General features: G+C 42.6%; 1 protein-coding gene across 2 annotated transcripts in view; it reads right to left on the minus strand.

Annotated features, from left to right (window-relative positions):
• KALRN (kalirin RhoGEF kinase) overlaps positions 1–25,567 on the minus strand; it is a 530,063-nt gene that overhangs the window by 332,908 nt on the left and 171,588 nt on the right. For both annotated transcript variants that reach the window (XM_059820280.1, XM_059820281.1), the window contains exon 3: positions 14,414–14,528. In XM_059820280.1, the coding sequence (XP_059676263.1) occupies positions 14,414–14,528 (115 nt within the window). The remainder of the gene's footprint in view (positions 1–14,413; positions 14,529–25,567) is intronic.

The raw sequence follows: 25,567 nt of genomic DNA on the forward strand, positions 1-25,567 counted from the left end.
TAGCCTAAAAAAGCATGAATATCCTCCTTTTGTTTGTGACTAAGAGCAGATATGGTCAATGCATGTTTCCACCTTGATGATATCCTTCTTATGCCCCCGGTAATTTACACAATGAATAAATATCTTTGTTGTGTCATAAGATGTAAAAGACTTGTGGAAAAGTCCTAGGCTTGGTGAATAGCTGCCTAGACAGATCCTCTCTAGCCTGTTATTTTGAGTTGTATTTCTTGCTTGATTCTGTTTGCAGAGCAGATACATATTTCCAGTCCGTTCATATTCTGTTGAAGTCAGCTATAGCCTGGAAGAACCAACAGATGAATCCTGTGATTTTCAGAGGAGGCACCTATCAAAGGTAAGAAGAACTAATGGTTTGATAAATCAGTCCAGACCCACTCATAAAATTACCTGACATATTAATTTGTTTCCAACTACTTTAAAATCCACCAAAAAAAATCCTGTTACATCATCTGGCAATAATGACTTCTTTGCTCTTCTCTCTTTGCCATCTAATTAAAATAGTTTATCACTAGCTTTGTTAGAACTTGACCAATATTTGAATCTATGTGACGCAAAACATAAAGTGTCCTGTACATTACTTTTAGCGTTGGAAGAACAAACCTACATTGTAAGAATGCTGTCATAACCTGTTGTATCATCTTTCATCCTGAAGGACCTTAAAGACCTTTGCTGTAAGTTAAATAAAACAGGGTCTAATATTATGCTTCAGATTATTTCACTCAACAACAAAAGCAGAGGGAACTGCCTTTTTGTATTGGACTTAGACAAAGAACAAAATACACCCCAGAAGATCTTTGACAATTTCCTTTGAAAAGGAACTTAATTCTTTGCCAAGAAAATGAGAAACACGAGAAGAAAAGCAAGGACTTAAAAAGCTATGTGCCAAAAAAAGCTCACAGGTGCAGGAATTAGACTTTTAACAGAATCCCTAATTACACATCTGACTTTTGGCATCTTTTCAAGGCAGCATGAACACAGTTAAAGTCCTTTTGTGCATTTGCGTCCTCCCACAAAAAAGGCAAAAATGTGTTTTCATTTGTAAAAACAATTATAAGTCAATTACCTCTAGGTGGGCAAAGTAAGCACAATATTGGCAAGATGGACTTCAGCTTCTGGAAATACTGACTTGTCACCAATTTTAAAAGCCCAGAAATGGAGATCAAGACAACTTTGCACTGGTACTGAATTTGACACATTTATTTGATTTATATTGCTTCACTTTCTGTACCTTATTCAAACACGTCTGCTTTAATTTTCCAAGTGCCACTGGGAATGTACGAAATATGTATTTTAACATGAGGACAATTAGCATCTTATTCACTAAGGCAAATATTTCTAAACCTAGTGTCAAAGTTAGAGCAGGTGAATCCTCAAGTGGCCTCTTTCTCAAAGGTACTGAGTTGACTTTACTTAACAAAAATGTATGCCTTTTTCATATAATTAGCAGTGCCCAACAAGTCTTCAGAAAAGTGCTGCTGATGCTGTTATACCACAGATGCAATTTAACAGTCCATAAAACTATAGAGATGAAGTGTCCTACAGAATTCATTCCTAAATGAAAGTCCCAGGAAACCTTTTTAGCTGATCCTATTTTCCTGTCACCTACCATATACCATCTGACACTGCAAAATCATTGGGGTGGCTGTTCTGGAAATTAAGGAGAAACTGAGATTTCCAATAAGCCTGTTAAGAGTGAAATGATAAAACAGTTGAGTTCTGCCTTGTGAACGGAGAAGAAAGAGACCCTAAAAAACCCGCATATATTGCTTCTGTATTTGATTCCTAGTCTAACAGTTCATTAATAAAGCAGAGCTTCCAGACATTCCTTCTGTGGGTAAGATTGTCCACTACTTTCCTATGTACCTGCTTTTTAATTAGATTTTGGAATGGAATCGCAGCTCCTATCCACAAATGTCCAGTAGAAAGCAAAATCTAAACTAATCTGTGATCCCAGAGATGTTTGCTTCTCCAGATGCAGTTTCTGAACTAAATTACAAATGTTGTAGAAACAGAAGAATGGAGAAATAAGGGGACATAACCACAAACTTGGATGTGATTAATCAGTGTTGTAAGAGTTCATGTCTGTCTTGAGAATAGAGGAAAAAGAGGTCTTAAAGAAAAAGAACATACTGCCTATTCGATTAATTATTAGACTAACAGTTTATTAACAAGGCAGCACTTCCAGCCATTCTTCCTAGGTGTAAGATCACTCATTAGTTTATCAGGCACCTGCTTTTTCTTTAGATTGTGTTTTGGAATTATAGTTCTTCTGTAAGTTCTTCTTCTACTCCCTAGACTCGCAACATGGCAAAACGGTACATATGTAATAAGACGCTTTTATCAAGTGCATTTTCTAAGGTCAGGAGGTGACACAGTACATGGCCAATTTGTTACACAGTGCTCCCAAGACAGTATTGGGAAATGCAACTTTAAAGATCCTGCTTCCCAGAAATGAGAGGTCTAATCAGTGTGTACTACTAAAAGGACCTGTATTTCTGCCTCATGCAGAATAACTATAATAGAAACACTTAGGGTTTTCTATCTTCAAGATGTAAAAATATCAGCTAATTTGGTTTCCCAAAGCTTTGTGAGGTGTCTCCTGTATGGACTGGTAAATTCAGGTTATACAGTTAAACCAAGGGAGAAGAGAACTCAAGGTTGAGTCCAGAACTAAAATTCAGGAAGCTCTGACTGTGTGTCTTCCCTGATGTTCCAGGATGGCACCTACCTTAGTGCAAATGTGACCTAAATGGGTGGCCTAAATTAAACCTGAGGCTCCCATCTGATGACCACCTGCAAAGATCACAAAAGACACAAGCAGAGCAGCTAATAAACATAGTCTTTAGTTGGTGGTCTAAGCAGAGCTGCTAAGGCTACTGAAAAGAAAATGCAATTTTAGTCTCCAATTAGGACTGACTCACAACAGAAAAACAATGGAAGAAAAAATTTGCATTGCTGCATTAGCAGAGGACTTTGGCCTCTAGGGCGGTCAATTGCTGAATGACAAAAGATTGAGATAGAAGAGACCTATTAAATCATCCTAGCCAGGGACCTTGTGGGTACTTTGCCAAGAAAGAATAGTAATCAGTACCATAAGCCTACCTTTCTTGCAGCTAATCTTTCACTAGCATTAAATTAACATGTAAATAAAGAGGAATGGTAGGAAACTATTTTAGAGGTATAGTTTATACCAATATAATTTAAAGAATATTTGAAAATATGGAATACAAAAATCTCCATCCACTATTGCTGATGGTATGCCTCTTTCACGTGACATGCAAAGCGTAAGTGCACAGTAGATGAAACATGTACAGGAAGCCCATTTGGAGTTCTCTAAGGGAAAAAAACTTTCATTCCTAGTGAGACGTGTTGTTTGCCCATGGAGCTGCTTAATACCATGCAACAGCACTTCAGAACATAGCATTCACTCGTGACCTGAAACAAAGTATTTTGCTGATCATCCCTCAGGACCACCAAAGCCATTTACCACACTTTGCAGAACGTTAACCTGCAGAGAAAATTTGAAATCACTCCCTGGAGTTCCAAAGTATCACAGCCCCACGCATTGGTACAATGTGTGTTTTAAAATGCCATAAAATTCCTGCTAAGGATCCCAGCCATCTCTGTATTAATGCTGTGTTGGTATCCTTATTATTTGTATTCCTTAAATGGATGCATTTAATAACTGCTTGGATGCTGGACCCTGACTTGGGACTGGGGGAGGTAGAAGGGTTGAATTTTACCATGCAAAAGTTTTTAATGAGCAATTCTTTCAAACTAAATTTCGAAAAGTAATATTTATTTGATCCTCAATGACAACAACAATAGCAGAAGCATCTGGCTTGCCAGATGCTCAAATAAATAAACAATCAAACTTAACTCATCCTTCTAGTAAAAGACTAAGTGCTAATATCACTACATAGATATTAGAGATTGTCGATTCTCCTTGTATTCCCATGGGAAACAGGGTGACAGAAGAAAGCTACATCATACAAACATCACATACACACTTGAGTAGTGCACAGGAAAGGCATATGAAAGCAGCCTGAATTTGGCTGGAGATGAACTGCTGCTGCTGTTACAATTCTCAGAGAGAGATGCAATTATTCTACAAAGCCAATGCTCTACTACAATTTCTATTCAATGACATTAACCAAAAGGACCATTCAGCAAAGATCTCCCTTGTAAATATTGCATTGAACCTACAGTAGGTTCCTACTTTCTCTTGTTTGCACTGTAGCGGGAGTATGTGGAAGAGGTGCAGGATATTTCCCCAAATGCAGTTGCAGGACAGGGAAAGCTGCTTTGGTGCTTTGGCTTTTTGGAAGTAAAAGTACTGTTTGTAAAAGTACTTTTTGGTACTTTCTGAAAGTACCATAAAGGAACTTTCTAAAATATTACTTCACTGGAAAATTCTCCAGAGACTAAGGTTTCTCTTTAAACTTAGACATAAAATAAAGCCATGTGTACACAGGCAGGGAAACAAACACTCCCTTGTTAATAGTAGAAAAGTACACTGTGGCACACGTTGCAGACCAGACAACATCTCCCAGGTCAAAAGCATGTTTAAGTTACACTTTTCTGCCTTTTCTTGGGGGGGAAGGAGACACTCTGAAATTATTTTTCTTATTTATAATTTTATTTTGTGTTAACATGTTTCTCTCTTTTTTTTTCCCTTATTCTAAGTAGCCCAGCAGCCTCAGACTACATAGTTACAATTAAGTTTTGCTGCACATAGCGTTACAGGATCCACAGGGAACTCTGCAGCAGCGCCAGGATCCACAAGGAAAACATAAAATATCACAGACTGACTTGGTCAGGAGCACCTTGTGGAAAATGAGATGAAACCACTGAGGAGATTTACAACTGCCTACCAAACTTGGATACCAATTCCCTTTGCAAACAGCAGGGAATTGAGCATCCCAACCTCTGAGACAAATTTTGCCAGTCCCAACCCATACTTTCCATGCTTCAAGCGCATCAGCCTGCTCAATACCATATGTTACCATGAATCGGTCGTTGTTCTATTTTAGCATGATCCAATTTTCTAATGCCATATACTAGCATGCACTTTTATGAGCACGGGAACTGCCAAAACCTTGGCAGTGGTTTGCACATTGATTCTCTAATGTTTAATAACAATTTGCCTCCTGTATGCTCTGGAGATATCCCCTCTACCTCCAGTCCCTAAGAAGGGGTAGTTCAGACCACCTTTCCCTCTCTGTGGATGCTAATTAGGTCTCTTTCCTTGACGCAGCTGTCTATTCTCATTAAATTTGTAGGAATTCAATATTCTTGAGAGTCTTCTCTGACAGATTTAGTTTAAACAGTGACTGACAGACAGCATGATTGCGTAAGCTTTTTATCATTTGGAGACAAGGCTATAAATATATTCCTGAACACATATCTTCAGTCCTACCCAAGCTGTGCACTGCGAAATCCAGACTTTGGAGCAGCATCCACAACACCTCCATCCATCCAATGAGGATAAGAACCAACCAGTCTAGACTGAGATGACTCCGCTTCTGTGTCTCCCATTATTTGTTCCATATTGGCACACAGTAAAGGTCTCATCCATTCTCCATGAGAGTTTAGAAGAGCCTTCCATTGACATTAAGATACCTTTGACAATATTCCCATTACAAAGCAAACTGCAAAGCACAGCAGTCATTTTCGTGCTTCTAATGACATCCATGAAGAGGGTGGCATAAGACGCCTCCAAATTATCATAATTTCTAAGACTGAAAAGGATGTAGCATGTACTGGAGTTACTGATGAGGAACACAAGCACCCATGCTGGAATGAGACAAAAACCATTTTACAATCTCTGCAAAAGCTGTAGGAAATGGATCACTGAAAAGAAAAGTTAGGATTGGCTGAACCACTGCATACTCTGCTGACGGCTGCTGACAGCTTCAGGAGGGAATCGCACGCGGCCGGTGCCGGCTCTGCTGCCAGTGTGCCGCTCCCACAAAAGAGCTCTGTCTGCTAATTTTAGCTCTTCTGAATTACTGCTCACATCAGCACAAACCTGCCTTCTCCATGGAAGTCTCCAGGTTGCTGCTGCCTGGACCTCTCGGAGTGCTGTGGAGCCACAAATCTGATGGTTAAAAAGCCCACGAAGAGCATACAACAGCTTTAAATCAGCACTAGCGTGGAAGAGGCCAGAGAGGGCAGCACGGCGAAGTGTGCTGCAGAGACTCACAAACCACTTGTCAGAGAGCCACTGAGGAAGAGGATGGAGAAAATGATGCTCTGCATAAAATTTATAGCAGGCTGCGGCGCCCAGCGGCTCCCTCACCAGCGAACGGGTGCAGGATGTATCCCAGTTTACAAGTTTCTACCTTTTCTCCATCACCACAGCTCCTTCTTACAGGCAGCAAATGCCAGCATAATCAACATGCAAAAGCCATTTAGAAAGGAGGAACAATGCTGATCTAATCCCCAGATCAAGGGCTTGGACGGAGCTCAAAATGCAGAGCGCGGCAGCGGAGCTCTACGTGAGACAGCTCAGGGGATGGGATCAGGCCCCAGTCATGGTGGTTCCTGCATCCTAGCAGTGGTGGTGTGCATGGTGAGGGGGTTTGTTTTGATGTTTGCTCCAGACTTGGAGAAATCCGAGCAGAATCCTTCCCAGCCCAAACCCGCTGTTGGAAATGCAGTCAAACACTACCTACAACATCACTAACAGAAATACAGTGACAGGGGGAGCGTTGCACAGGGCAGGCACCCATCCTGTGTGGGAAAGCCAGAGATCAGCAGCCCCCAGCCTGTGCCAGGGAGCTGAGCAGTGTCTGAGGCTCCCCCGAGAAGACAGCTGGGGTTTTCTCAGTGCCTTGGTAAAGCTCAGACCCCTCAGGATGCCTTAAGGAGGCTCAGCTGATGCCGCTGCGGGGGTTCACCATCCTTACAGGAGGTTGCTGTTTCCAGGTCAGCCCCGCTTGGCCATGCCTTTGGCGGGACATGCTGCCACAGGCACCTCTACCTCTGCTCAGAGGGTTTTAGGAGCCCTCCAGTCCCTCCTCTCTCAGTGAGAAAGAGAGAAGCCAGGTGCAGTGAAGCTATAGCTTGGCAGCAGCAGCCTGTTAGCTATTTTCTGTGCAGTGGACCTGAGAAGATGGGGGCTACGGAAAAGGTCTCCACTCGCTGCCGTCCTTCTGGCAGCTCTGAACTTGCAGTCTGAATGTGCTGCCTGTGGTGAGGAGAAACAGCCCACAGCTGGGAGGGTAGGGCTCAAGCAAAAAAGGCCAAACCGGTAAAACCTAAAGGCATTGGACCTGAACTGGGTAGAGACACTTGCTTTGCTGCCCAGGAAGAGCACAAAGTACAACAGTGACCTTTTATTTCATTGGATGTGTCCCCTCGTTGAGCCCTATCCGCTGACTCTGCTGAAGAAGGCATGACTGAGCTCTCACTGGCCTGGAAAAGCAGGAGAGTACCAGGAAAAGGAATTTCTCTTTCAGACCTGTGCATTTTCTTTGTATGTTAAACCTGGCCTGTAGGGCTACCTCTGCAATCCCAAATCTTCAGATGAGTAACCCACTGGAGAATCTTTATGTTGGAGACGTTAGATGAACCAGAAAGAACCGAATATGACTTTGAAAGCTCAGTGTGAGTCTGCATGGTTGGCAGTAAGAGAAAACTGGACCCCCTCCCCGACCCTGTAAAAAAGAACAATTGCCTTGGAAACAATTCAGACACAATAAATGAGGGATTCCTTCATATTAACTGTTTTCAATTGCAGATTTATAGTCTAAAATTAAGCAGAAGTTGACTGTTGAATAGAATGCTTAAAAGGACAATGGCAGGTTGAAATCCTAGTTTCTCTGCATGTAGCAATCAGTAATTTCAATTATTTATTGGAATAGAATTAATATATAATAAAATGGTGCAAGCTACTACTTAAGAATATAGAAATATTGAAGAAGTTAGTGTGAAAAAACAGTAACAGGCTTTCAGGTCTTCCAAAATGGTGCAAATATTTTTCGGTACAAGATAGACAACTTACAAAAGGATTTGCAAAGTATTTTCTATGTATGTTCTTTAAAGAATTTATTTCAGATAAGGAATTCAGTCTTGAAGTAACATCAACCTTTATTTAATTTATTTATCTGAGACCCCAAACTCACGTTCTGAAACAAGACAATCAAATCTCCATGAGTTTGTCTCAATATTAACATTATGTTACTCTCATTTGCCTCTATTTCACGACAGAGAGATGAGAGATACTTCTGCTAGACCAAATCGCAGATATTGATGATCGCTGGTAGAAGTGATATGCAGAGCCCAGCTTACCCTGCCTTTTATTAGTCTTTAGAAGAAAAAGGCTACATGAGCTGTGCAATTCACAGCGTATTAACGACAAAGCTCTATATCATGCTATTTGTGTTGTTCATCACAAAACCAGTCTGAAAACACTTGCAGTGTTATCCAGCTGGAAGGCAGAGCGGGGCTCAGCAGCTAACCAAGCTGGAACCACTCTGAGAGTGCTCTCAGCTCCCACAGAGGGCAGAGGAATAGAGGACATTTGCTTTAGGCCCAGAGCTGTGCAAGATCAGTCCTTACACTATCCAGGAAAAGAGCAACAGGCAATGAAAGTAGAAAATAACTTGGAAACTGATACAGAAAGCCCCCATTACCTTAGGTTTGGACTAATTTTCAAAACAAATCCAGGAATTAAAAATAAACAAACAAGGGAAATTAAAATCTTGTACCTATTTAAAAAACCCACAGATTTATACAAAATGGTGTCGTGATTGCTGGAGAGGCTGTTTTCAGCCCTCTGCTGCAAGACAGGAGCGACAATACACAACAGTACACCTCATACGCCTTCTAACAGGGTCTTCAAGATTGAGATGCTACAGAAACCTGTTTCATTTCTTTAATCTATGATTTTAATCCATTTCTTTTGGTCCCATTTGCCATGTACACTGAGACCAAGTTGTTTCCTTTAGCTCAGTCTTGCATACTTGCTTGTGATCACATAACTTTTACTTTCCCTCTCTTTAACCTAAGCATCCCCAGCACCTTCAATCTTTTCTCATAACTCCTGCTCTGCAGGCTCTGACGGCTCCTGTTGTTCCCTCTGCACTTCTAGGAAGTTCACATTTTCTAGCAGCTTCTGGTAAACAGGGGAGCTTGCCAGGCTGGCAGCTGTAGACACTTACTGCAGAATTTCAACATCAGTTATAGCCACTGTCCACTTATCTAGGAATAAAATGTCTCAACAGGTTGTTACCGCAGCTGGAAGGAAATCAGAGATCCTCTTTTGAAGAGCTGATCTCCAACAAGAGGTGAACATGTAACTTGGTCCTGAGGTGGTCAGTAAAGGGACACAGGAAGTAAAAGAGAGTGATGTGGCCAGAAGCCTTTTAACAGGATGAGGTGAGAACACCAACTATTTCCACAGAAGTCCCCCAATCCCTAACAGATGGTGGTGATAACATGATGTACCAATACCACATACAATGGAGGCTGGATATGAACTGGCTATAGAGTGGCAAAAGGCTCTTAAATTCACTAGCGTTCATGTCAGTTATATACTCCTATGGAGTTTCTTTCTCCAAAATACACTTACATTTTTTTAAAAAAAATCAAATTATATCTGAAGAAAATACTAAACCTCCATTAGTCTCATTAGCTTCATTTCATTTTTTACTGGGGTATTTTGATACAAGTGTATGGTGGAATAATTATCTTATAGATGGCACCAGATACTTAGTTACTAAAATTAGTATCAAGTCCCTGGTGTTATTTTTAAAATACATGGTTATTTTTGTCGATCTACAATAGCCTCCAGAAAAAAAGATCCTCAAAAGCTTCTTTTGTGCTAGGATCATGTAACAGAAAGTAGAGCTCTAGGGTTTAATTCCTATCAATCAACGAAATGAGTTTCACACTACTGCTGGCCAGAGGAGTTAATATACACAGTACCACAGATCATCAGAGAAGAGCTTAAAATAAATCCAAGAGTAGGTGAGTATTGCTACATTTTACCATCCTCTGTATTGTTCCTCTAATTTTATATAGCCCCAATCACTGAACTAATTATTAGAGGCACTTAAGTTGTTTTACTGATCCTAGCACCTTTCATCAAACTCAGGTAGCTCTGAGGAGCTGTTCAAACACATAGCGCTGTCCCTTGGAAACATTTTGCTGCTGTTATGAGTCCTGGATGTCCCCCAGAACAGGGAAACATTTGAGCAGGTTTTCATACAGAAGACAAATAAAAAGTAGACGTCTTTAAAAATACAGGCCTCCAAGGCATCTTGGGTTTCCCCCTCTGCAGCGAGCACAGAAGACTGCTTATCTTGGCTCCAAAACAGATTGATGTGTTCAGCCGGAAGATTCACTATAGCTGACAGAGAACATTTCCTTCATCGTATTGCTTCACCATGCAAGGAGATAACTCAGGCTAATAATATTCTGTCTCCTTTTTATCCTCCTGTAGCCTACGCATAACTTAATACTTAATTCTAAAGGGCTCGCAGAGGAGATTGGCCTGGTGCTAGTTTCATTTACACACATATAAATCAAAACTCAGCCTACCGGAATAGATGGCACTGCACTGGTATTAAAAAATAAAATCCTCAGCGAGGCCAGAAGATTCGCCCTCAGCTCCCCCGATCATAAACACCATGTTATCCTAGATTCAGTCACGCCCTCCAAATTTCTAAACATCTCATCCCATTGAAATTTGCATGTAAATAGGAGCTAGCCTGATTCACAAGAAATACAGCTTCGCCTTTCCAGAAAGCATTAGTGCAAATGTAAAACAAGCAGAAAATGGCAGAGTGGTAGAAACCTGGCATCCGTGGCAATTACCTTTACTTCTAATGAATAGCGTCTTCGTTTCTTAGTAACTAATTATAGTGGAACTGTTTGGAGAAAAGGACCTCGTGATATGCCTGAAAGAACCAGTGTACAGCATCGAACCAGGACCACATTTGTCCACAGTGTCAGTACGCACTCGCAACCTCCTCTTAGTACCCAAGACTGCAGGATCAGGCTTTTGAATCTTCCAGGACCCCTAAGTCACCCCAGGTACTATGGACTGCAAGGTGACCGTGTTGGGATATGAACAAACCACGTTCCTAGGTCTGAAGTCTTAACCCCTGAGCAGTAATCCTCAGCCCCACAGAAAACCCCACTGACTGCAGGCACCTGCCTGACCATGACCCGCAGCTGCATGAAAGCACTCACTGTTCTGCTCTAATTCAAACACACATTGCTGCTTTCAGAAAACCCACATTATTATTCTGGTTTTGAAGAAGGAATTGCAGAAAACTGAATCAGAAACTTTGAAAACTGCTAGCAAGACCCTTGTTTCACTTACCCTATCTATCATCATATTTCATCACCAATCCCATACCTGCTCAAAGCTCCCAGCAATGTGCCACCTCTGCCCCCTCCATTAAGATATAAAACAAGGGTTAAGTGACAGATAGTATCAATGTGGATAGCAATCTGTCTCACTCAGAAACCACTGCACCAGGAATAAAGAAAGAATTATTATACTGGTGTCAATATGATAAATTGCAGTCTTTTTTTTTTTCCTAACGAAGAATTTCTAGTTTTTCAACTAGCACAGAAAACTCTCCCCCTTTCAGCACTCTGAACAACACAGCAGTTTCTCCTGACTCTCCTGTTCAGAGTCTCTGCTAATGAAACTGTTTATTTTGGTGGATGGCTGATGCAGTTATTCATTACAGCACTCATCTTGGAATAAATACGAACTGGGAGCCAGTGATACGAATTCAAACTGTTCCTTCCATATATTTGTTTCCAAAAAATAAATAAGTTTGAAAGCTCTGCTGGTTGCCCTTGTTAAAGTGAACAAAATGTTTAAGGAAAATGAGTTTTCAGTGTTTTCTCACACCACACAGGTTACACAATCCCATATGCCAAACCCATGAAGTTTGTGGTCATATTTCCCTCCTACAGCAGTGAGTTCACAGCTGCGGTACCAGACAAAACAGGACTAGGAGGAACCTAAAGAAGTCACCTCCTGATTCATCATCCCCTCTCCTTAACATTTATATCCATGCCAGAGGTTTGCCTATAGAGTTATGGAGGAATTTAAGAAGAAATTAGATGACTTATTCTAGTTCTAATGGGAATCCATTAGAAATGTTTTCCTCGTGTCCAGCCTAAGCTTCCCTTGCTTCAATCTAACACTTTTGTTTCTTGTCCTAGCCCTACGAGCCCTTTCCTTTTGCAGCATCACAACATGCTTTCAAAGACCCTTGTCAGTCTCTTCTGTTCTCTAGGCTGAGCAACCTCTACCCTTTTAATCCTTCCTTGACAGGCCACTTTTTCTAGACTTCTGATCACTCTTGCTGCTTTCTGCTCCACACCTCTCAAGGTGTAATATCCCAAACAGGAGACAAGTACTCTGGTTAATGTCTCCACAGAACCAATCTTGGGAAACTGGTAAAAGTGCTTCATGAGTAGCCAGTCCCTCACTGCTGGGCACATTTTCATGATGGGATTTTGTACCGCAGAGAAAGGAATGTTCTCTGATATAACTAGAGGGATGTCCTTCAAAGGCTTCAAACATCAGGGCAGAACAAGGCTTTGCAGTGGGGACTAGGAGGGGGAATGCTTTTTTAGTGTTTCTATAGAGACAAGCAGCTGGGTCTTGTATTAGGTCCTTCAGCATGCACCTCTGTCCCGCAGCTTCTGCATCACTAGAGAAAAATCATTGCTGGACTGATTCAGAGTGAGGCAACCAAAAGCATCATCGAAGATTGATCTAATCGATGTAGTTGTGCAAGAGGGGGGAACAGAATCTTGCTATTACTGCCACCTCCATGAGGGAAGAGCAATTAATAGAAAAGGTTGACATGTTATTTTTTTCTGTGCAATTGCTTGCAACCCCAAGCAATGCCGTATCTTTGTACTTGCAACCATGCAAAAAATGATAAGATGTAAGGGAGCAGTTTCATTACTGCAGCAGCTGGAAGGGGATTGCCAAGCTCCCAGGGAGTGACCTACCGCTGTCCCAGCCCCACAGCACGTCCGTAATCTCTCTTGCAATATGGTTGAAAATAGAGCTGGCTAGAGGAAAAAAGTGGAGGGGGTGGGGAGAAAAGCAAACCAATTCAGCTTATTAATAAAACCTTGATGAGCAAAAGTCCAATGCAGCAAAAAAATGCATCACCAGAGGACTTGTGAAGCCCAGGAAATGAGCACTGGCAGATCTGGCACATGTGGTGGCATTTGCCCCTCACTCTCCGCAGCCAAGTGATGAGTCTCCAAACAGCCCTCAACTCTCATCCATACCAAACGTGGGACCTTTGTTCTCTGCACATCGCATATTTAAAGAACTGTGCATTTTCAAGACCCTTACCTCTTGACTTCCAGATGCAGCCAAACCCTCTGCCCTTCAGGTGTTAACTTCACACTCTTTGCAAAAATATGAGCACTGTTTAACAGGTCATACCCTAGGTTTAAAAAAGAAGGAGCTCCTGGGTGGCACAGGGTGTGTTATTGCAACCCTGAACATCCCTTCTCCGCCCCTCACTTGCCCTGGGATAACCTTCTTCTCAATAACCAGTGCAGTGGTTATTGGGTAAGGATATTTGGCAAGCTTGAACATAGGGAAAGGAAGCTGGATGAGGGCGTACATAGCCTCATACTCTCAGAGGCATTAAACATTGGCTCAGAAATACCTGCCTGGGCACTGAGCCCTATAAACCATCTCCCAAAGCTTGCAAAGATTAATATGCACTGGCAACAGATCCTTCCTCCAGCGTCCCTGCAAAAAGGATGGGGACCTGCATGTTGGAGGAGGGACATGGGGACTAATGTGGGGAAAGGTGCTGGTTTACATGCAGAACCATTTGAAATGCCTTTCTTTGAAAGCTTCCCCCTTAGTCCACCCATGTTCCTTCCCGAGCCTGGAGAAAGCTCTGGGAAGTGCTGGAGCAGGAAAATCTGCCTCCTCGCACGGGGCAGGTTCTCCTCCCCAGCAACTCCAGTGCCCTACCCCAGCTCTCCTGAACCTCCCACAAGCTATTAAAAAGGAACAGCAGACAGCAGGCTCTCTCCAGCTTGCTATATGTAACTGCAGACCTCTGAGCACTTTCCTCCCTTTCCACTCCTCTAGAAGAGCCACACAGAAACGTGGGGAACGAGAGCTGCTCCTCATTGCTGTTGCAAGCCCGAAGCCCGGGTTTGCTCGCACTGCCTCTGCTCTGGGGCTCCTGCATTGCCGCGCGTGCGATAAAAACCATCAGAGCATACACAGGAGGAGGAAGAGAACACTTTTGTTTCTCCGTCCCAAGAACTGAAGGTACTAAACGTTAATGCTTGGAAATCAGCAACTGCCAAGAACAAGTTCCCCACCCACCCATCCACCCTAAGCTTTGAAGTGTTTTCTTTCTAGCTTTACCTTGGCACGCTGGCCAAATAAGTCACAAGTTTCCGAAGGTCTTCCTGCCTTATTCTGTCGTGATTGCTGCGGGCTGGGAAGGTCAAGACAGGACCACCTCGTTTATCACGGCCACCTGCGGAAAATAAAGGATTGTTAGAAAATCAGACAGGAAGCACACGTCAACAAAACTATGTGCACTGAATTGATAAACATAAATTATGGCACATTCAAGAGCCCGTGCACTCTTTGTAGCTTTCGGGCTTGCCTAACTGAGGAACACATGTTTGCATTTGCTGGAGCTCCAAAGGGGGCAAACAAGAAAAAAAAAACGACGACCACACACAACACACGAGGAAAACTGCTACTAGCATTTCTTCTGACTTTCACCTAATCCCATCAAATCTAATATAACTGCCAATCCAAGCAGGCAATGCTAATGAAATCCTACTGTGGGGATAGTTGTAAACTGGTCAACACCAAGAAAGTGAAAGTATTTTTCACTGCTGCTCAGTGTGTTGCATTGTTCATTGCCAGATAGTTTACAACGTCCTGCCAGTTAGAAGCGATGTATCTCAGTAATGTTTTTGCGATAAGACATTCTAATCTATCTGACAATTCATTAGAAATTGAAAGTTTGATTAGAAGTTCATGCCTCCTCTGCATTGTATTTAGAGAGTGTTGTTGGCAATTGGAATGATTTTTATTTTTTTTTTTTTTCCTATAGCTTTCCTGTTTTAAAATCCACTCCTTTTAATCTGCCTGTGTCTGGCACTTCATCTTCTACAGCAATTGTCAAAAGGCTTAGCCATAAAGGAATGACTCTATCCTGAATTAGACAATCACAAATATAGTGACGAATACAATCTATTCTACAGCACCTTATTTTATTCTCTGCTGTGAATAAAGTTTAATAAGCTTGAAACTGAAATCTAGTGCCTCACTCAATGTTTAGTTCTTTCTTCACATATTATCACAGGATTTTTTCAGGAATTATGTGTTGTTAGAGATGTGTTTGCATTGTTATCTAGGAAAAAAAGTAATAGCAAAACTACAGTTCAAGAAGCTAGCACAGAACTGCAAGGACCTTGCAAATAAACTGTAAAAATGCAGTGAGTGTGTGCTTTTCAATGGAAAGTATAATCCCTTTAACAGAAATATCACTTCAGAAAAAGGAAAATCACATGCTTCTCTGAACTAATTTACCTGGCCAACAAGAATAAAAAGCTACCCAAGGACATGCACATCTCCAGCACCAATCCATGCTGCATTCTCTCGTGCAGAACACAGGACCCCCACACTGTGGGGCCGTGACTTCTGTAGGGGTCCTAAACACCCTAATTCAGTAGGAAGAGTCCTAAGAGGCTCTGCTGTAAGAGTAGGATAGGCATGAGAGCACATGTGCGTGCGGAAAAACAGTATCCTGGATCACCACAGAACAAAGAATTGCTCTGGGCAGAATTTAGATGAGGTGCCTCATACGCCAGGAGTACCTGCAGGTGGACAAACCAGAAACCAAATCACTGAGATACATGCATGTCCCCCCAAGGCACAGGTTTTCCAGCTGGCCATGCTTACAGAACAGAGAAGTCACTTGTAGATCCAGCTCCCACCTGACAACATACCCCCCGTCCATTTTATTCTGAAACCGTCCATTCAGCTGATGCCACGATAGGTACAAGCTCACCTTCTAGCACAAAGCATGTCTCTACATAACCGGAGTCACACAGAAGCAGCTAAAAATAGCAATGTTGTTACCATATATACATTTTTTTAAAAATACATTTTTTAAAAAAAATTGCTAAGTCCTGTCTAAAGAGTTTTCTACAGCACTGCAGATTGTACAAGTCAAAGTCTGTTACATAAACTTCATCTACACAGATAGAGATGTGTGTTGCCCTGTGTTACAGTTCGGCAGCGTTAAAATTCCCATAGTTTTCAAGGGATGCTATATACCTGAAGGGCTACATCATGCAACTCTCCGTTGGAGCCAGGTCATGTCTGGTTTGTCCAGGGATACAACTGGAGAAGCAAACAAGAGATGCCATCTTCATTTTGAGCCCTTATGCAGCCAGGGGTACCTATGGAGTACAAAACCTGTGCTGCCTAATCTCCACCCAAATCTCTGTGCCTTTGGCTTCACACCGTGAAGGTGAGGAAAGTCCATGGGATTTCAGTGCCACCTTGGCTGATCCATGCCTCTGCCACATAGCATGAGAATAGGGTTGTAATGTAACAAGGATTCAATTTACAAGGAAATAAGCTCATTTTTATTTTCAGACCTATATACATATATATGTATAAAAAAAAATTTCCTCATTTTAAGCACATTCTGCCTTCGTTGAGATTATTTCGCACACCGTAACAATGCTAAAACCATTACATCATGCATGATGTGTCCAACAGAAAAGCAAGCCAGCCTATAGAATAGCAAACCAATGTAGTAACTAAAGCTGGAGGGAAATATTTTTTCAACACAGGAAGCTTTTCAAGGTTTTGAAAAATTTCCCGTCATATCAAGATATAACCAAGGCTTTCAAAAGCTTCCAGATATCCACTGAAGCAGAGACCTGAACTTGAACTGCATCCCAGAAGAACATGCTACCTGCTACTCAGTCAGGCTCCCTCTCCTCCTCCATTCCCAATTATTTAAATATTTCTACAAAGTGGAGAAGCACTAAGAGATGAGATCAGGAGACACCCAAGCCCACAGTTATAATCCTTTCCAAGGATATGAAACACCCGGGAAGGGCCATGAGCTTCCCACAGCCCAGCAGCCCTTGATCACTCTGATGCTGCCCATTCACCTCAGCTTGGTAAACAAAAAATTGTGTTTCTGGCCAGGGACCCCTTTCCCGCCTACAGTTCCACCAAAGTGAGCTCTGAAAAGAAAAAAAAAAAAAAAAAAAGAAAAAAAAAATCTAAATTCTGGTAGGCTGAAAAAGTTAAATCAGAAAATTCTTGACCCTTTTACTAACAGTAACACAAGGATTTCAGCTACAGAAAAGGAAACAGCGTCCAGAATGTTCCTGTCCTGTCTTTGCTTCAGGATAAAAATTGTCCCTCAACAGTTCATCTAAACTGTCCTCAGGGGAGGATAAATAAGGCTCTAGCGCAGAGTCAGAAGTTACCAGGACAGACCAGAGAAAATGGGTTAATGCTCGCTGGAGGAAGGTTACATGATGACCCAGTTGGAGGGTTCTGGATGATGGAACGATAAATAAGTGCCTGGACCAATTCCTTCTAGTCCTATGGCACAGAAGAACAAGGAGACATGGGGCAAATCTCAAGAAATGTGAGGTTTAGAAACAAATGTTTCTCATTTGTGACAGAAGTACTGGCTCTATGCTTTGAGCAATAGGGTGAAATTATTATTACAAGTGCACCATACATATTAAAGTCCTTCACTTGTTTCCAAATTATTCATGAGCAATCCCTAATTTTGATGAATGCCTGCATAATTCACAATTTTATGAAGAGCCTGTATGAAGAAACATCAGGTTTCTTCCAGAACAACCACAGTATGTTTAATTCACCATGACTTGCAGAGTTCAGTAACTGTGATTTACTCTCTTAAATACTACTAATATGTAGCTTTTCCATTGCACTTTATAACCTCAAATCTCACCTTTTCCAGACAGACTAAATGGGATATTACCACCATTAAACTTCAGACACCTAACATGCCTATATTAGGACCCTCGTCTACTCTAACAGAGGGTCCAGACAGGTAGCAACAGCCACTAGAAGAGAAGAAAATCTTTTGGCATTGTCTGTGCAGGGAGTCTGTACCTTTCCTCTTCTTTATTATTATCTCCTTTTTTACTGAGAGGAATAGTGAGGTACAGAGAGGGGAAGAAATTCAGCCCAGATCCCACAGCAAGTCACTTGAAGAACCAGGAGTAGAAATGAGGTTTTCTGACTCAGTCCACTGCGTTAGAGCTTCATAGTCCTTAGGCTAAAAGTCAGCAACTAAAAACATTATAGAAACTCTGTCTCTGCTTGTTAGTAATCCACCCGAGGAGGCTAATCTTGCCCCAAGTCAGCCATGATCTCAACATCAATTTTACAATTCAATACCAATTTCTCTACAGTTGGGAGTTGTGGAGAGGTGGGTGTTGGTCTCTTCTTCCAAGTGACTAGTGACAGGACAAGAGGAAATGGCCTCAAGTTGCACCAGGGGAGGTTCAGGCTGGATATTAGAAAAAATTTCTTTACTGAGAGAGCGGTGAAGCATTGGAACAGGCTGCCCAGGGAGGTGGTGGAGCCACCATCACTGGAGGTGTTCAAGGAACGTGTGGACTTGGCATTGCGGGACATGGTTTAGTGGGCATGGTGGTGTTGGGTTGATGGTTGGACTTGATGATCTTACAGGTCTTTTCCAACCTTAATGATTCTGTGATTCTGTTTACATGCACAGTCCCTTCAGAGAACTACCCAGCATATGGTTTTAAAAGAAAATAAAAAATGGAAGGAAGTAAAGAGTCTCAATTGCTCTAATCAATATGTCCTATCTCCTGCCTCCCACTGGGCTCACAGACATGGGATGCAATAATCAAACATGTCATTAGGTTTGCTAATTACAGTTATTAAATGCTAAAACAAACAGCTGATAATTTCTAATTGTTTTTCAAGGTGGGTTTTCATGGGCTTTGCTCTGATTTAGAGAGGCAAACAGATGGTCGAGTTATTAGTGCTCTGGAAAAAGGAGTCAGAAAAACACATGTTCTTCAGGGCACAAAGTACACTGAGAACAAATATTTAGCCATATATGTCTTGCATTCCTCCTACAAAATCCTTTGTTGATGGCCTTGCCTGTCAGTGGCTTGCTTTCCGGTCCTTCCCATCTCCCTGTCTTCTACCCTATACAGAAACCATTGCTAAATTCAGCATTTGTTCCCAGAAATAGGATTACATAATTTTTCCTCCACAAATCACACAGGGGATATTGCAGTGATGGCACAAGGCATCGTGATACATACCACATTAAAAGAAAACATTAAAGAAACCTCAAAAAACCTGCATGGAAGCAGGCAGCACAGTCAGTGACCTTCTGATGACCACTTTTCTGGTGAAGCCCGCAACCAAGACGAAAGGGACTCCAGCCACAAGATCCCTGTCCTGGCAGCTGACCAAACTGACATCTTAATCCTCTCACTGGTGGGCCCAAATGTTTCTGCCTATGGTGGCTCCCACTGCCCCCAGGTAAGTCAAGATGTTGGCCAACCCAGAGTGTCATTAATGTGAACTCTGTGTATGGGTCTTCCCCATTTCAAGTCCTGAGGCACATCCATCCCTGATAATACACAAAAAGCTGAAATTCCAGCTTTGTGTAATCAGTTTCCTTTAATGCAGACTTCTTATATACAACAGATAATTATTTTATCGAGTTCTGTTTTCAAGCTGCATCTCTCCAGTTCTATCAGCCATTCTACCATGATATTTACCTGCTTGCATTTACCTATACTTGAGGGATTCAAGTCCTCTGCTTCCTTTTGTGCTCTCTTTATAAGCACAAATTCACAAGGATTAACCACAGACAAATATCCGCATGCATAAAGGCTCCCAAGTACCTTGCCTAAGGTCCTGCAACACATCAGCAACAGAGACGGGAGTAGTACACAGTGCCTCTGGCCTCCATTCAGATGTCTACCGCAGTTCAAATGAATATGTTGCTTCATCTGAGCCCTGCAGATCATAAGCTGATCAATCTTGATGTTGCAGACTCTGCTGAGACCATAAGTGAGTTTCCAGAGAAGCTGAAACACTCCTCCATCCAAAATATGGCAAAAAAATGAATGATAATGGAGAGAACTAGGAGACAGAACGAGCTCAGCTGATGTCAGGCACCTCGATAAAATGACAAACAATATGCTCTGGATTTCTAAATCTAATTGACAGACTTCCTAGGAAAGCAAAGTATCAAGGACTTGGTATCCAGAGTCTTAAAATAATATTCCCATCCCTACCATAGCTGAGCGAGTCTGCTTGCTACCCGACCTCCTGTGAACAGACTTCTATAGTAAAATTCCTCCAGCTTCAAGAGGGACTAATTTGTTGTAAGGGTCATATATAGGATTATCTGTATGACCGCCTTCAAATTCAGTTGGTTCCAAAGCAGGTGAGTCTGGTGCAAGAGTGGTGGAAATTTAAGCTCCCAAAACAAGCCCACCTGCAAATGTACACAGCTGCAATGCAGTCACAGGGGCCTGATCCTCCAGTATGTTGCTCTTTTCAGCATCCCATATCCCAGAGTCAGTTGCCTGAATCAAATCCTAATGGCCAACATTTGCAACGTTACATTCAGGGTTAATGACTCCAAAAACAAGGTTGTATGTTCCCACCAGAAGATCCCTTGGCAGAGCAGATCAGAGGCTGTAGACGGGATGCTCAGCGCAGCTACTGGAGGATCCCATTTCCCACCAGGTAGATTTGTTCTGCAATCACCCAGAGCCACTGCATGGATTTGAAGAGACCACCTGTTGTAGCTTGTAATACACCGTTGCTGATTTATGCAAGTATTTTGGGGTACTTCTTCAATTTTAAATGTTTACTCGCCAACAAGCCTCTGGGAAAATTGTTTCATTTCCCACGGAGAACGTTATTGCCCCAGCAAAGCAAAACTAAGGACAACTGAAACTCATTAAAACGAAGGAAGAGCTTCTTTGTGTGGAAGGCAAAACTTCCAGAGAGAGTCTAGAGGAGCCTGTTTCTGCCTCTGGAAGAAGCTGGTTTGCTGTGAAGTATCAAGGGAGCACCGGTACCTTCCTCTTCAACGCTGACCCTTACTCACACCTATGTAAACCTCCCTGCCTTTTGCCCCAGCTGCAAATTAGTATTTTTATCTCGCCGCCCCTGTCGCAGATGTATGGGAATAGCTGTATATACTTAAAAAACAATAGAGAAACTGAACAAAATAAACTCCAAATCTTCTAAAACAAAACACCCCACTGCACACCCTCTTGCCCCTGCAGAAGGGAAAGGAACAAAACAGCACATGGCAATGCCAGTCATGCTGCTGATGGTGGTACTGACAGGCACTCCAAACTCACGCCACTGGGCATAGCATTAGAAGCTGTACAGAATAAGGAGAAACAGAGAGGCCACATTCACCCTGATCACACACTGTTTGTCTTCCTCATTTGAGATAAGCACAGAGAAACAGCAATGGCAAAGTTTCTGATGTTCATCAGCAAAGTGAAATATGTGATAAACTGATTTAATATAACTGGCTGCTCAGCTTTGCCACATCCCCAGCAGGTAAGCCCTCAACAGCTACAGCCAAGTAGAGGATCCTGAAAATTAATGAAAGTTCAGGGGAGAGTTCAAGCTATTGGACTTACATAATTGCTATTAGGAAGTCGTCTTCCCCTCTGATTTTAAGAAGAATTTCATCCTAGAGCTGGAAAACACTGACAGATGAAAATGTTTCTGAAATTGCACATTCCACCAAAGTAATTCCATTTCAACTAGCCTATATTTTCCCACAAAAAAAGGTATTAAAAAAACCCAACCATTGCTAATGCAGAGAGGATGTCCAGTTGTGAATTTCAGTGCTTCTTGTCTGTTAAAATTGATTCCTTAGGAAAAAGCCATAAGCCTATAAACTAAAGTGGTTTCACAGAAATAAGGAAGTTTTCAGAGGCGACGAGTCTCATTAATGGGGCAGAAGAGCACACCTTACTGCAAAATGACCAAAATGGTTGGTTGTTATCGTATTAATTATCTCAGGTGCTACAGTCACCTCCCTGAGTCCTTATGTTGATTTATAAGCTCCCAGCCTTGATTTCTATGTAAGGACAACTCTTGACTGCCTGCATGAACGGACAAGACCTTTGCTGAGATACATATGGAGCTCACTGTGTCTTTAAGGACAAGAAAACCCTGTGAGCTGGAACAGGATGGGATGTATACAGACCTTCTTGCTTCACAGGCTCAGTTCCTTCCTCTTATTGTTATTTTGAAAGTCCCTATCATTAACTGAGAACTGTACCTATGTGACAGGATGCAGGGACCCATCAACCAGGAGGTGGTCAGAGTCCAATGCGTTTGGATGACACCCAATCAATGACTTGTGATCCCCCAAGTTCTTGTGAGTCTTTTTGGATAGACATTTTGATTGGGTTGATTTTTTGCCCAGTTTTGTAAGGCACTTGAACCTTTCTGCCTTTCCACAAGGGAGCACAGGTTGCATCACTACTCTCACACGTGCTAATTAAGGAAGTACATAAAGGAGAAATCTCCCTGCTCTAAGGAGATATTGGTGGATCTTGGCAAGACGCTGGTGTCCGAGCACCAGGACAGTACATGCTAGCAGTAACTAGACATTCGTTACAGAAATTGTTTAATTTAGTCCATGGCTATGGTTAAAACGTACGAAAAGAAATACGGCAACTGATTCTGCACACTACATTTACAACCTGTAAATGAAATCAGAAATCTCAGGAAACATTTTGATTTCTGCTTTAACCTCAAAGTCCTGATGAATATATCTAAACAGCCACTACAGGTAAAGGCTCTTCTCTATTCTCAAAAATGACCTAACACTCTTGAAAAACAAAAGGAAAAAAAAACAAACAACAAAAAAACCCAGCAGGCTCAGACCTCATCAAAAGACGTGGAAACTTTACAGTCTAAACTTCCCCATTTTCTTCTTCAAAGAAAAATCTGCATCGATGCAAGAGCAAATTCTACATGAAAGCATGATGGCCCCAAAACACTAGGAAAATTCAATAGTCAAGCAATGCTATGTTTTTCTAATAGCATATTTCCTCTTTTTGGAATTTCCGTTGATTTCAAACTACATCAGGGAATGGTATAAAGTGGAAGACATTTTTCTGTAACAAAATATAGAAGAATTGTTGAAGTTTCATTTGAAGTTTCCATTCCAGAGGAAGAGGAGAATGGAAACTTTTCATTTAAATCGAAACTTTTTGTGCAAATACAAAATGTTTACATCATTCAAAACCCCAATATTTTGGTTAGTTCTATTCCCAACCCAATACAAATTCCAGTGTCCACAAATCAGCATTTAACACCCCCTGAAACCTGGATCTGAACTCTTCCCGTGCCCAGAGGGCCCTGGGGTCTCATTTCAATCCCTTCTCTGAAGAGTGAAGTACATCCATCACAGAAAAAGAAAAAAAACGCCCCTCCACATATGGTCCCATGTACCACTAGCACTGACATGTGGTGTCTTCAGACAAGTTTTTGGGAAGCTCAGTGTCTTCCCCTCTGAGCCTTTTTGATTCATCCTGCTGGCCCAAATTTAGTGAAACCTAATTGCAAAGTTGTCCTTTCATCTGATCTATTTAGACTGAAATTCCTTTTCTGAAAGACCTTTTGGGAAATCTCTTTCTGTTTTTCCTCAGGCTCTCAGCCAGACTCGGACGTCGCTGTGACCCAGCTCACAAGGCTGCTCCCGAGACGTGGGGTTGGGGACAGTGGGCTTTTGAAGGATGGAGATGGCCGAACTGTTACCACATCCACTTCTCCCTGCGCCATGCCTTTTGTTGCCTGAAGTCTGCAGAAAAACCTCCTGCTTTGCTGAACACACGTTGGGAGCTCTGCTTGTCACTGCTGCAGCAGCTCACCAGCTTATTACACCCTTCTGCCTTTTGCTATTGATCCCTCTGTGCTCAACCACCCTCTCAGAAGCCTGGCCAGCCTCCTCCTTTGTACTCCTGCCTCGGGAGATGAGCAGACGGTACCTGGGTGACAGGCGGGAGCCCACGCGCTGCCGCTCTTCGGAGCCCTCCGGGGAATGGGAAGTGCCAGGAAGGATCCTGAGAAACTCTTCTAGGTGGAATGTGAGGAAAGGGCAAATGCTTTCAGTAAGACCTACGGCATTAGTCAACTGACAAGCTTTTCATAGCCTAAGTGTATGAAAAGCTCCGTGCATGGGAACGGAACGTGGTAACGTGCTCTCCTCCCTCTCCTGAGAGCCTCATACGCTTCCTCCCGTATTGCACTGATCAATAGAAAATCTCCTATAAATATAATCAGGCAGCTGAACAACATCCCAAGTTAAACCACTCTTCTAAAACAGCATCTGTGTTTCCTAGGAAAGAATATCAGCCCAGCTTCCAAAATATTTCACCACCTCTCACTAAAAAAAACGACCTAAAATAATCTACAACCTGTTTTATTTCCTCTCCTCTGCGCTCATCTCCTTCTCAGAACACAAACATCAGTCTCTGGCTTGTAGCTCGCTCCCTAATGGTTCCCAAAGCCATTCCGTTGCTGGAAGCAACACGCTGAATCACCCAGGCAAAGCCAGGATTTTATTAGGGTTTAGGCAGCAAGCAGGTGGCCAAAGCCTTCCCCCCAACAACCCCCTGCTTAATCTGCTTCCACGAGGTCAGCGACGGAAGCCATCAGATGGCGACGGCTGAGACGCACCGTGCCCCCGACTGCTCAGGCCACTGCTCTGCTTATGAGTGCTGGAATGGGATTTTCAGGTGCTGTTCAGACATGCATACACATGAACTTTGCTCGGGTTCAGTCTAGCTCATACATGAGATCACCGGAAGAAATCAAGAACCAGTTCCAGGAAAAAATCCCAACATTATCCGCCCCTCAACTCTCCCGCGGCGCAGGGATGCGGATGCAGAGCCCTGCGCCTGCTGCTCGCTGCCAGCTGAGCCAGCCAAGGGGAAGCGCCAGGCACAGAGCCCCAGACGGCACTTAGGCTGGATGAATCCGTGCCCAGCTAGTTAGAGCTGTATTTCAACTCTGAAATTAAGTGCACTTCTGAAAGCTTAAGTGCTCCTCTGAGATTCCACGGCTGTGCAGGTAGGTCCTGTTGTGCCTGCTCTGGAGCAGGCAGCAGCCGGTGTCACCCCCCTGCCTGTTCTGCCCTGCTGCTCTGCATGGTCCAGGTGTGCAGCATCCACAGCGCTGAAACAGAAAGTATAGTATAGCCCTGCCTGAAGGAGCTTGTTTTTTCTCTGCAGCTTTCCTGTCGAATTATGGACTGAAAGACAAGCTGGTGAGCCACAGCACATGAGAGAAGAAATAAACTATGTAACTGAGATGCTCAGCTGAGATTTTTTTGGTGTGTGCTGATAAATTCTGCTGGTGTAAGGAGAACCCCCTTGACAACTTTACTGTACTGTTATCGTTAAAATTAACTGTAGTATAAAAGTCTGAAGAAGACTCAATAAAACTCCCCTT

Source organism: Gavia stellata, chromosome 8, assembly GCF_030936135.1.
Source record: "Gavia stellata isolate bGavSte3 chromosome 8, bGavSte3.hap2, whole genome shotgun sequence".
NCBI classification, from domain to species: domain Eukaryota; kingdom Metazoa; phylum Chordata; class Aves; order Gaviiformes; family Gaviidae; genus Gavia; species Gavia stellata.